The sequence below is a fragment of the Pelodiscus sinensis genome, chromosome 4 (genome assembly GCF_049634645.1).
Source record: "Pelodiscus sinensis isolate JC-2024 chromosome 4, ASM4963464v1, whole genome shotgun sequence".
Lineage (NCBI taxonomy): Eukaryota > Metazoa > Chordata > Testudines > Trionychidae > Pelodiscus > Pelodiscus sinensis.
Genome location: NC_134714.1, coordinates 60,487,742 through 60,501,571, shown reverse-complemented (window position 1 = coordinate 60,501,571; position 13,830 = coordinate 60,487,742). Strand labels below are relative to the sequence as shown.

At 49.5% G+C, this 13,830-nt stretch overlaps 1 protein-coding gene across 2 annotated transcripts in view; it reads left to right on the top strand.

Annotated features, from left to right (window-relative positions):
• Positions 1-6,973, top strand: part of LOC106732083 (uncharacterized) — a 73,692-nt gene extending 66,719 nt beyond the window's left edge. The window contains exon 5 of one of the 2 annotated variants that reach the window (XR_012903426.1): positions 6,550-6,973. Coding sequence is in view for 1 of the 2 variants with exons in the window: in XM_075927065.1 (XP_075783180.1) it covers positions 821-3,169 (2,349 nt within the window). In the remaining variant the exon portion in view is untranslated. Of the gene's footprint in view, positions 1-407; positions 3,170-6,549 lie in introns of those variants that run through there. The other variant, XM_075927065.1, reaches the window with a different exon arrangement.
• Positions 6,974-13,830: the final 6,857 nt, after the last annotated feature.

The window sequence follows — 13,830 nt, the reverse complement described above, 5'->3', positions numbered from 1 at the left end:
TTGCTTGACATATAATTTCTTTCATATGACATGCTGCACAAAACAAACAGATTAGGAATTTCAAATGTACATCCCACTCTCTTATTCCAAATCTCTATGGAAAAATGGTTTAATAGCTTTTCACATGAGGAAGAATCTATGTTTGGAGAACAAAAACCCAGACATTTGTTCTTGAGTGGAATTTCAACTCTACTCCTATTATGTGCTAAAGGTTAAGATATATATGTCTTACTATCTAGTCCATGAACTTTCTAAGTTCTACAAAACTCTGCTGCCACTTACATTATCAGCCTTATCTGTGTCTACTCTCACATTTTTCTCTGCTGATACTTCATACCCGACTCCCATTTCTGCACTTTCTTCCACATTAACATCCATGATTGGAACATTTTCTCCATCCTATTTAGGTGAACTCTCCCTGTGCACTCCTTGAAAAAGTTCCTTGTCAAAATATACATTCTTCTTCGAGTGGTCCCCGTGGGTGCTCCACTCCAGGTGTCGGGTCCCGTCCCGGCGCCGCTGATCGGAAGTTTTCCATAGCCGTAGTTGGGCCGGACCGCGCATGCGCGAGCGGAGCGCGCGGCGTTCGCGCCTTTGCAACGGTCCGGCCCCCCCCCTTGTCAGTTCCTCTCAGCCGCCCGTGGTCGCTGGCGGAACGCCGTTTCTCTCCTCACAGGACCGACTAAAAAAAAGAAAAAAAAAAAAAAAAAAAAGAGAGAAAGACAAGAAAAAGAAAACAGACGAAGATAAAGAATAGTAGTTAAAAAAAAAAAAAAAAAAAACAACAAACAAAACAAGAAGAGGACGAGAGAGGGAGATTATGCCTGGCTCACCAGGTTTTAAGCGGTGCATACACTGCAAGGAGGCTATGCCTGCCTCCGACGGGCATGAAGCCTGTGTCAGATGCCTGGGAGAGTCGCATGTCCCGCAAAAATGCTCTCATTGCGCAAAGCTGACTCCCAGAGCGCGGAGAGAAAGGGATATGCGCTTAAAGCTCCTCCTCTGTGATAAAGCGCTACAGCCTTCTGAGCAACATCTATCAGGAGCGCCCGGAGGGCACGATAACAGAGCGAAGTCTCCACCGGCAACGGGAACGCAAAAGAAAAGGGCTTCCCCTGCCCGTTCCCTCCCGCCCCCCTCATTGTCCCGTGTGTCTCAGGGACATAAACAGGGAGCCTCCGGGGCCGCGAGACAGCCGGAGAGATCAAATAAGCCGCAGGCGGCAACATCAAGCCGCACGTCATCGGCACCGGCTATACGTCCCGCTGAGAGCGCAACTGACAAGCAGCGCTCGGCACCGCTCCAAGGGCTGGAGCCGCGGCAGTCTGCCCAGCCGCGAGTCAGAACGGCACCGCAAATGCCGGCACTGAGTCAGGGTAAGCCGGCACCGGGTCCGGCACCGGATGCAACCCTGCCACACGGCACCGCGGAGCTCAGTGAGCATAATAAACAGAGCGCCCCCCTCCGTGCCGACTCGGCACCGGCCGATCAGCTTGCAGCTGCAACGGCACCGCAAGAACAGCTGCCTGGGGTGCCGGCTAGGGCAGTAACACAGCAGCACGAAGCAGTCCTGCTTAGTCCTCCCCCTGCCCATTCTTCTTTATCAGTGCAAGGGGGAGAGACTCCTTCTGTCTCTGCAGTCCCCACTAAGGCTGCTAAGAAATCTGTCACGAGGCATTCAATTTCACCCTCACTCGAGCCTTCAATCTCTCCCTCTCATTCACCAAGCATTACTCATCGCACATCTTCTCATCACCAAACAAGGTCCCCGCGATGCAGATCAAGGTCTCGTTATTCTGATCGTCACGGGCGATGTCATCGTTATTATAGGGAATCATCATATAGATCTCGTTCACCAAGTTATTCCCCCCCAAGATCCTATCATAGGAGGTATGCCAGTAGATACTCCTCCCGAAGGTCTTCGCCTGATCATCCTGATCATAGGGGCCATCAAGTATCCGAATATGAAAGGCATCACTATCGTCCTGGCCATTGTTGTTGTCATACCCCTCATGAATCGCGACAATTATCACCAATTAAGGACTGGAAGGGGGCGTCATCTCGACAGCACACCCACTCACCTTCAGTCCAGCTATCTGAGCCTGAGGAAGGGCAGATATCGGATGTGGACGATCAGCTGCACAATATGTCACAAAAAGATATGTCGTCATCCTACCCTGACGACGCACTGTTTGAAGGGGAACCATCTCCCCCAGACGACACAAAGGACTTTCAAGATCTGTTTAGGAGAGTGGCCCAATCTCAGGAGGTTCAGATATTGGACACTCCAACGAAACAATTCAAGCTCTGGAGGAACCTAAACCCTAAACAACAATCTAAGGTCGCCTTGCCTATGGACGAGGCTATCCTCCAATCAGCTGCGGAAATCTGGCGTACCCCGGCTTCGACTCTACCAACGTCAAAACCGGCAGAAAAGCGATATTTTATAGCGTCTAAAGATTCAGAATTTCTTTTCACTCACCCGCAACCAAACTCGCTGGTGGTCGACGCAGCTCTCCAAAGGGCTAAGAACCCGCAGCTGAAAAATGCTGGCATTGATAAGGAGGCGAAGAAACTGGATGCCTTTGGCCGTAAGGTTTACACATCAGCCACGTTGCTCCTTCGCATAGCGAATTACACAGCTCTCCTAGCCAATCATAGCTTTGATAGTATAACAAAGCTTACTGAGCTGTCTCAGAGATCATCAGAGACAGACAGGGAGCTACTACGGTCTATTCTCAAGGAGGGCTATGCGTGTTCAAAGGCCAATCTTCAGATAGCTATGGATATAGCTGATACAGCGGCTCGGGGAGTAGCAACAGCGGTATCAATGAGGCGATCTTCTTGGCTCGCCACGGCCGCGGTACCTAAGGAGCTGCACTCCAAGGTAGAAGACCTCCCGTTCGATAAGATAAAATTGTTTGCGGAGAAAACAGATGAGATCCTTCATACTGGGAAGGACTCAAGAACAACGCTTCGCACACTCGGCATGTACGCACCACCATTCCGTCGCCGGCGTTATTTCCCATACCAGAGACGGTATGACTATCAGTCGAGGAGACAGCAGAATCGCCCCTTCGACCAGGCGCGATCGAGACAGCGCCCCCAGCGGAGGCGTCCACCACCACCTAGAGTGACAGGCACGGCTGCCTCAAAGCAGCAAGTTTGACTCCCTGGTCGAGGGCAAGCGCACACTACCAATCAACCTGGACAAACCCATGTTCCACCACCGCTTACGACCTTACTACCACCAATGGGTCGAGATAACAACGGACAAATGGGTACTGGAAGTCATAAACAACGGCTTCACCATTCCTTTCACCTCCATCCCCCCCACCACCCCACCCTCCCCATACCTGTTCAGGGACCCATCTCAAGAAAATCTCTTGCAACAGGAAGTTCATCGTCTCCTGGATATCGGAGCAATAGAGAGGGTCCCCGATCAGTTCAAGGGAAGAGGGTTTTATTCCAGATACTTTCTAACGGAAAAGAAAACGGGGGGTTGGAGGCCCATTCTCGATTTAAGAGGTTTGAATCGTTATCTTCGCAGACAGCGTTTCAAAATGGTGACCCTGAATTCCATAATACCGTCCCTCGATTTAAACGATTGGTTCGCTGCCCTCGATTTACAAGATGCGTATTTTCACATCACAATACATCCTGCGCACAGACGTTTTCTACGATTCATGATAGGCCACGATCACTTTCAATATCGCGTTCTACCGTTCGGGCTGGCGTCAGCACCCAGAGCGTTTTCAAAGACCCTGGCCGTCGTAGCAGCTTATCTGCGTCGGTTACAGGTGATAATATATCCGTACCTGGACGACTGTTTAATAAAAGGCGCCACGCAGCGAGAAGCGTCACAAATGGTGGCGATGGTCGAACAAACTTTCGAATCACTCGGCCTCCTTCTCAACAAGCAGAAATCGACACTTATTCCAACTCAGTTTATAAGGTTTATAGGGATAAACCTAGACTCACGCATGGCAAGAGCTTACTTACCGCAAGAAAGATTTCAGGCAATCAAGGATCTTGTCACTATACTCACTGGCAACATGACCATATCGGTACACAATTGCCTTCGTCTCCTCGGGCACATGGCAGCGGCCACAGCAGTAGTTCCTCATGCACGCCTCCACTTGAGGAGCCTTCAGCATTGGCTATCCACGGTTTACGTCCCCGTGAGGCACGACATTCAGAAGCTAGTGTGGTTACCTCCACATGTTCAGAGATCGCTGCAGTGGTGGACAGAAGCGAGAAACCTTCTCACGGGAGTTCCATTCCATCGACAGCAACCAACAGTGCAGATAACATCGGATGCCTCGCTCATAGGCTGGGGAGCCCATATGGACAACGAGCGAATACAGGGCAAATGGTCGCTCAACGAGAGACGTCTGCATATAAATCTGTTGGAACTTCGAGCAATCTTCTACGCATGCAAACACTTTCTTCCCCAGATCAGAGGGCTTACAGTAAGGATACTGACAGACAACGTAGCGGCGATGTATTATGTCAACAGACAAGGGGGAGCACGATCACGTTCCCTATGCGCCGAAGCAGTGCGGTGCTGGAATTGGTGCATACAGAACAACGTAAGCATAACAGCATCGTACTTACCTGGCACCGCCAATGTGATTGCAGACTCCCTCAGCAGACAGTTTCCCACGGATCACGAGTGGGAAGTAAGGACAGACATTCTATCTGCCATATTCCAGAGATGGGGTACTCCACTGGTAGACCTATTTGCAACATACGACAACAAGAAATGTCACCTATATTGCTCGAGAGCGGGGCTCGGCAAGAGCTCTCTCGGCGATGCGTTTCTGATCAGGTGGAAGAAAGCACTTCTGTATGCGTTTCCTCCCACGCCGCTTATCTCCAGAACACTAGAGAAAATCAGGTTAGAGGCAGCAACGGTCATTTTCCTAGCTCCAGCATGGCCCAGACAAGCCTGGTTTCCATTCTTACACAGGATGTCAATTCAACCACCTTACCTTCTTCCTCTCCATCAGGATCTCCTCACTCAGGAAGGGGGGACACTGTTACACCCCAGGCTGCAGTCACTGCATCTGACGGCGTGGCTTCTTACTGGTTGAAAGGAGATGAAAATCTATGCTCCGAAGAGGTCAAGACAGTACTTCTTCATAGTAGAAAACAGTCTACACGGAATACCTACCTGGCAAAGTGGCGGAGATTTTCTGACTGGTGCATTCAGAACAATATACACCCCCTATCGTCTCCTCTACAGAACGTTTTGGACTACATCCTTGATTTACGAGAGTCAGGTCTTACGCTTTCGTCTTTAAGAGTGCACTTGGCAGCCATCAGTGCTTTTCATCAACCAGTAGGGGGTTCTGCGCTCTTCTCTCACGCAATTACAAAAAGGTTCTTGAAGGGACTTCAAAACTTATATCCGCCACGAAGCGCGCCCTCTCCTTCCTGGAATCTCGATTTAGTGCTGGATACCATTATGCACCCACCTTTCGAACCCTTGGCATCGGTTTCGCTACATATTTTAACGATGAAAACAATCTTCCTGCTTGCAATTACATCGGCGAGACGGGTAGGGGAATTGGGGGCGCTGATGGTAAGCCCCCCCTTCACTGTTTTTTCCAAGGACACAGTAACGCTCCGATTACATCCGGACTTTATCCCCAAAGTTTGTTCTTCTTTCCATATCAATGAACCTATCGTTCTTCCGACCTTTTATCCCAAGCCTCATTCCTCCAGTAGAGACGCTCTGTTCCACACACTTGACGTCCGACGTGCACTGTCGTTCTACATAGACAGAACGCGCCAGTGGAGACGAACCGACAGGTTGTTGGTATCTTTGGCACCTAGATCGAAAGGCAAGGCACTTTCCACTCAACGCATTGCAAAATTAATCACACTCTGTATTATGGAATGTCATTCAATTAGAAACAAACCTCTTCCTTCATTACCTCGGGCTCACTCCACGAGAGCTGTAGCGACTTCCACTGCATTTGCAAGGGGAGTTCCCCTGGCGGATATTTGCCGTGCGGCTACTTGGGCTTCTAGTATAACTTTCGCACGGCATTATGCCATAACGAAGAGGTGGGCTTCAGACGCTGCAGTAGCCTCTGCGGTACTGTCCACGGTAGAAAATAATTGACCCGGAGCGCGTTCTGGGTTACTGCTTTGTACTCACCTGGAGTGGAGCACCCACGGGGACCACTCGAAGAAGAAGAAGAAGTTACTCACCCTGTGTAGTAACGATGGTTCTTCGAGATGTGTCCCCGTGGGTGCTCCACGCCCCACCCTCCTCCCCGCTCCGGGTCTCTCTGCTTTGTCTTTCAGGGACCGAGCGGTGAGAGGAACTGACAAGGGGGGGGGCCGGACCGTTGCAAAGGCGCGAACGCCGCGCGCTCCGCTCGCGCATGCGCGGTCCGGCCCAACTACGGCTATGGAAAACTTCCGATCAGCGGCGCCGGGACGGGACCCGACACCTGGAGTGGAGCACCCACGGGGACACATCTCGAAGAACCATCGTTACTACACAGGGTGAGTAACTTCTTCTTTCTTACTCAGCTAGCAAGACACAGTCACCATCTCCTGACCTGTTAGGCTTAATGGAAAACATTTGCAGCATGCCTCCGGTAAGTAGTTCTTCCTCTGCTTTTGTTAGTGAATGTGCTTGACTTCTTTGGCTCTAAAGTCCTCAGTAGAGGGGGCATGGCTCATGTTTTTGTTCTGAATATTATGAGCAGCTGGTCAGTGCTCAGCAAATAAAAATGTAGAGCCAAAGGGCCAAATACTGGCTGGCCATATGTGCACATACACCTCAAGGAGCAGCAAGAGCATACTGTGGGTGCTAGCTGCCCTGTTTCTACTTCTTGTGGAAAGTCACAAACCTCTGCAGATGACGAGAGACACATGGCACATAGCTGAGGGAAGTACATATAACCCTAGGCTATGTCTACACTGCATATTGTTGCGCAAGAAGATACGCAAATGAGGCATGGAGATGAATATCGCCACACCTCATTTGCATAACTAATGAACCGTCATTTTGCGGAAGGGGCTTTTGCACAAGAAGGAGCTGTCTACACTGCTCCTTCTTGCACAAAAAACCCCTCTTGTGCAAGAGCCGTTCTGCCGCTTATTTTCAGGAAGAACGGCTCCTGTGCAAAAGGGGTTTTTTGCGCAAGAAGGAGCAGTGTAGACAGCTCCTTCCTGCACGAAAGCCCCCTCCACAAAGATAGCGGCTCATTAGGTATGCAAATGAGGCACGTCGATATTCATCGCCGCAGTTCATTTGCATATCTTCTTACGCAACAATGTGTAGTATAGATGTAGCCCTTGTGTTTACGTTTACATACGTGAACCAGTCATTTGTATACATGCTATGGAATTTATTCCTGCTCTTAGCAGGAGCAGAATGCAGAGAAGAACTAAACGTATATTTGCTGTCATATTGAATATGGACAGATTCCAAATCAACCCCATTTTTTCAGTCTATATCTGCCCTTTTGGTGGTTTAGGGGATTATGTCACTTTCCCTGTATTAATAGCTACAATTCAGACCACTGTTTTATCAATCCCTCTCAGTTCTAACAAGACCCGCTCAAGGCTACATCTGCACTGTACCATAGTTCAAAATAAGATACGTAATTTGAGCTACACAAGTCATGTATTTTATTTTGAACTTATTTCAAAACAACTTATTTTGTAATTTGGAACTGTCTACACAGAGCCAAATTTCAAAATAACCCGTTATTCCAAAACATCCCTTCTTCTTCGAGTGGCCCCGTGGGTGCTCCACTCTAGGTGTCGGGTCCCATCTTGGCACTGTGGCTTGGAGAATTTTCATAGCCGTGCTCTGCCAGCCCGCGCATGCGCGCTCCTTCAAAGCACCGTTCGCGCCTTTGATCAGCCACGTGCAGGCTGGCAACCGCCAGTTCCTCTCAACCACCTCAGGTCGCGGTCGGAGCTCCCTGTGTTCTCATATCTATGTCTCTCAGTAACATTAGTAGTTAGTTTTTTCAGTGTAAATAGTTACTTTTAGGGTTAGTCGAGTTCCTGTTCTACAGTTTCATTGATCCTTTAAAAAAAAAGTTTTTCTCTTCAGATCAATTCCTTCAGTGCTACGGCTAAGCGCTAAAGAACTGAAATTGACAAGGAGCCTGTGTCGGCATCCAGCCACCCTCTTCTGTTTCTAGCAATGCCCGGGTCTCCTGGTTTTAAAAAATGCTCAGTCTGCCGCGAAGCTATGCCGGCGGCTGATGGCCATGATGCTTGCATAAGGTGCCTGGGCGAATCTCATATCCCGCAAAAGTGCACTCGGTGTTGCAAGCTCACATCCAGAGCCCGCAGAGAGCGGGAGTTAAAGCTCCGGATGATGTCCTTTGATAAAGCACTACAGCCTGACCCGTTACCCTCGTCAGCCGCAGCAAAAACTACTACTTGTAAAAGGAGAGCGGCTTCTCCTGGACCGGCTACTTCAAAGAGGGCAAAGCTGTCCCCGACTCGCTCCCTCCCTCCGGCAGCCTCAAGGGCTTTGGCAGCCCCCAAAGTGACCCCCACAGGGTCCCGACGCTCTACTGACGCTGGCGACAAGGGATCACAAATGCCAAGGGCTCGGGCTGCTTCAGTGCCAGCATTGGTGGCACTGGCTTAAGCTTCGCCGGCTTGCGCTACAGCGCCGACGCTGAAACTGATGAGCCAGCCGGTGCTGGGTTCAGCGGCATCAATTTCAGCGGTGTGGGCTCCAGTGGCACCGCTTGTGACGGCACCGGCCTTGGCGGCACCGAACTCAGGCGTGCAGGTTCCTGACATGGCGCCACCTGCAGATTTGATGACGTCGGCACCGGGTGCTCTGCTGACACCGACAGCAGAGCAGCTGCAGCTGATCTCCCCAGCACCGCTCTGTTTTCACTCTGTGCAGAGCTCTCCAGTTGCCATGGACACTGACAATGCCTCAATACCTAGGAAAGCACTATCAAAACTCATGGGAGGGACAGGTCTGCCTCTCCAGTTTTCTCACCAGGACCATCTCCATCACCACCAAGGCGTGCACGGTATCGTGACTATAGTGTCTCTCCGATCCATGTCACGTACAGACGGCGCAATTACAGAGACACAGTATATCTAGAAGCATAACAATCCCGTTCACGATCTCGTTCACCGGGGCGGTCATCTAGATATGGGTCCTGTAGACGCTCTCCACGCCGCGTCTATTACATTCAACACAGTAGTGCACGTTCATCGCGTCATTCTTCTCCATCACGTTCTGAGCGCTACTGCGGGCACTACTATCGCTCGTGCGATGACGGTACCCACCGTGAACATGTATTATCTTTACATATGGGATCCTCCTGCAACTGCCGATCACCAATTGCACAATACTTACCTCAACAATCACAACAGTCAAACTCACCTTCTCCATCGATAAGTCAGTCTGTCCAACAGGATCTGTCCGAGCTGGAAGAGGGGCAGCTGTCTGAAATAGAGGACCCTAAGCCAGAAACTTCTTCAGCGGACTGCGCATCTTCATCACCAGATGAGGCAATCTGCCCAGGTGAATTGTCTCCACTGGACGACCTAAAACAATTCCAAGACCTGTTTAAACAAGTAGCAGGCACGCAGGAAATACAGCTGGCAGATGTTCCAGTGTAGACACACCGCCTCTTAAAGAATCTCCACCCGCAGCAGCATGCAAGGATCGCCTTACCAATTGATGAAGCGATCATGGAAGTGGCGGACGAGATATGGCAGACGCCAACATCGGTTACTTCTATGAGTAAAAAAGTTGATAGGAAATACTTTGTACCGGCAAAGGGGTTAGATTTTTTATTCAATCACCCTCAGCCCAATTCGTTAGTAGTTGACGTAGCACAGCGAAGGACCAAAGCACCACAGTACAAGAGTGCGCTCTCTGATAAAGACAATAAAAAGTTAGATATATTTGGTAGGAAGGTCTATTCTTCAGCCACACTCCTATTACGTATTGCAAACTACTCGGCTCATTTATCAAACCACAATTTTGATAATTATTCAAAGCTAGTGGAGTTATTACATTATCTTCCAGACACTAAGAAACCATTACTAAAAGCAATAGTACAGGAAGGATACGCAGCATGTAGCACTGCATTGCAGATTGCAATGGATGTGGCCAATACAGCAGCGCGGGCCACGGCTACGGGTATCGCAATGAGGAGATCGTCATGGCTTTCGTCTGCAGGAGCATCAAAGGAGCTGCAAAGTAAAGTTGAAGATCTCCCCTTTGATAAGCTTAAGCTTTTTGCAGCAAATACTGACGAAGTCCTTCATTCGGGCAAGGATTCTCGCGCCACCCTACGTACACTGGGGATGTACATGCCCAATTTAAACGTAGGTGCTATTACCCCTATCAGAGAAGATATGATTTTAATTTTCCCAGGCAACAGACACGCATGTCGGAAAATCAGCATCCCAGGCAACGTCCTCAGCGGAAACGGCCCCAGTAAAATCGTTCAGCCAATCAGTCTTCAACCAAACAGCAGATTTGACTTCTCCGTCGAGGTTGCAAGCACGCCTTCCTTGGTCAACGCAGAAAACGAAACTTCCCATCTCTTCCACCATCGACTAAAATCATATTACCACCAGTGGTCCAACATCACCACAGACAGATGGGTACTAGAAGTGGTACAGTATGGCCTCTCAATTCCTTTTCTCTCCATTACCCCTTCCACCCCACCCACCCCATCCCTTTTCAGGGACCCTTCTCATGAGCAACTGCTGAAACAAGAAGTTCTTTGCTTGCTCGCAATCGGGGCAATAGAGAGAATACCCGAACAATTTTGGGGAAAAGGTTTTTATTCCCGATATTTTCTCACACCGAAGAAATCGGGAGGCTGGAGACCCATTTTAGACCTTCGAAGGTTAGACCGCCACCTTCGAAAATGTCGATTCAAGATGGTGACCCTACCAACTATCATTCCATCGTTAAACAAAGGAGATTGGCTTGCAGTCCTCGACCGCAGGACGCTTATTTCCATGTTGCTATTCACGTGGCTCACAGGCATTTTCTTCGCTTCTGATTGGGGAACGAACATTTTCAGTACAGGGTTCTACCGTTCGGACTGGCGTGTGCCCCCAGGGTCTTCACCAAAACTATAGCAGTAGTGGCGGCATATTTACGAAGGACAGGAGTGACAATATTCCCTTATTTGGACAATTGTCTTATCAGGGGCTCAACATATATGGAGGCATGTCATATGGTGCAGACAGTATCCAGCGAGTTTGCATCCCTGGGCCTCCTCATAAATGTAAAAAAGTCATCATTAATTCCGTGCCAAGATCTGGTTTTTATAGGTGCACGGCTCGACTCAACCGTGGCACGGGCGTACCTACCGTTGGAACGTTTTGTGGCAATCCAAGACCTTGTACATACTGTCATGCATGCTCCCACAATTTCTACACGTGTCTGTTTACAACTGATGGGCCACATGGCGGCTTCCACCGTAGTGGTACAAAACGCAAGGTTACATTTTCGCTGCCTCCAACATTGGTTGCCATGATTTACAGTCCAGCAAAAAACAGTATCCACAGACTGGTGGTGGTATCCCAGCATATACGAGAGTCTTTTCAGTGGTGGGTCAATCCGAGCAATCTTCTCACGGGTTTCTCATTTCATCGCCCGCAGCCTACAAGGCAGATAACTACAGATGCTTCCCTCACGGGCTGGGGGGCGCACATGGACAACCTGACGATTCAAGGTCGCTGGTCAACTCAAATGATGTTACACATCAACGTACTCGAGTTGCAGGCGGTACGACATGCTTGCAAGCATTTTTAGTCCCACATACGGGATACAACTACCAGAATCATGACAGACAACATGGCAACCATGTTTTATATCAACAGGCAGGGAGGCGCTCGATCTTGTTCTTTATGCGCGGAGGCTGTCCAGTTATGGAATTGGTGTATCCACAACAACACCATTCTAGTAGCATCCTACCTTCTGGGTGCTTACAACTCGGTAGCAGACTCACTCAGCAGACGTTTTCCCCACGACCATGAGTGGGAACTCTGCACAGAGGTTTTAAGCCATATATTTGTTCGGTGGGGATTTCCGACAATAGACTTGTTTGCCACGGAAAACAACAGGAAATGCCCCAACTATTGTTCAAGAGCTGGAATAGGACGTCAGTCACTAGGAGATGCCTTCCTTCTCCACTGGGGACGGGCGCTGTTGTATGCTTTTCCCCCAGTCGTTCTAATACCCAAGGTTCTCGAGAAAATCAGCGTAGATGGGGCTCGAGGGATTCTTATAGCCCCAGCGTGGGCTCGTCAGCCTTGGTTCTCAACGCTCCATCAGATGTCGGTAAGGGCACCATACTCCCTACCTCTCCTCCCAAATCTCTTGACCCAGAACAACGGATCCCTGCGCCATCCAAAACCCACGATTCTGCACCTCACAGCATGGATGCTTGTTGGTTTAGCCGTTTCGAACAATTCTGTTCCCAGTGGGTCAAGAGGGTGTTGATACATAGCAGGAAAGATTCTACATGAGCTACTTATATAGCTAAGTGGTCCAGATTCCAGGCATGGTGTGCGGTTAATAACCTGGACCCCTGTTCCACATCTTTACCTCGTATATTGGAGTACATTTTACACCTCCATGATAATGGACTGGCATTAGCTTTCCTACGGGTGCATTTGGCAGCGATTAATGCTTTTCATCACATGGACGACTCTTTTTCTATATTCGCACACCCTACTACAAGAAGATTCCTAAAGGGGCTCTCAAACCTTAATCCACCCCGAAGACCCCCTCCACCCTCGTGGAATCTGGATCTAGTATTGGAAGCTCTATCTCATCCTCCCTTTGAGCCTCTGGCCACTATCCCGTTATACATACTTACCACCAAGCTTTTGTTTCTCCTAGCCCTTACCTCAGCTCGTAGGGTCAGTGAGATAGCAGCGTTCATGGTTTCGTCTCCTTATACAGTTTTTTCTAAAGACTCAGTCACGTTGAGAGCTCACCAAGCGTTTATTCCAAAGGTGTCTTCTGAATTTCACATTAACGAACCAGTGGTTCTACCATGCTTCTTCCCTAAACCTCATGCCTCAGTGCAAGAAGCAATATGGCATACGCTGGACGTAAGAAGAGCCTTGGCTTTCTACATTGATAGAACGCGGGACTTTAGGAAGACGGACCGTTTAATAGTGTCATTGGCAGACCATTCTAGAGGCCAACCACTGACCTCTCAGTGTATCTCGAGACTTATCGTTTCATGCATATCTATGTGTCATTCTATACGGGGAAAACCTCTGCCGTGTCCTCTGAAGGCTCATTCCACCAGAGCGGTTTCCACTACTACAGCCTTTCTGAAGGGAGTCCTGTTCCGGGACATTTGCAGGGCAGCGACATGGTCCTCCAATGTCATTTTTATGAAACATTACGCTATAGTTGACCATTTTGCTTCGGACTCTTCGGTGACTATGGCAGTACTTACTGGTACTTAATCGTGATCATAAAGTTTAATCTCGGAGCGCTCTGGACTCTTTTTAGGTACTGCTCCGGAATCATCTAGAGTGGAGCACTCACGGGGCCACTCGAAGAAGAAAAAGAAGTTACTCACCCTGTGAAGTAACGATTGTTCTTTGAGATGTGCCCCGTGGGTGTTCCACGACCCGCCCTTCCTCCCCGCTCCGGATTTCTTTCTTCTCTCTTTCAGGTGGGCGGATGAGAGGAACTGGCGGTTGCCAGCCTGTGCGTGTCTGATCAAAGGCGTGAACGGTGCTTTGAAAGAGCGCGCATGCGCGGGCTGACAGAGCACGGCTATGAAAATTCTCCGAGCCGCGGCGCCGGGACAGGACCCGACA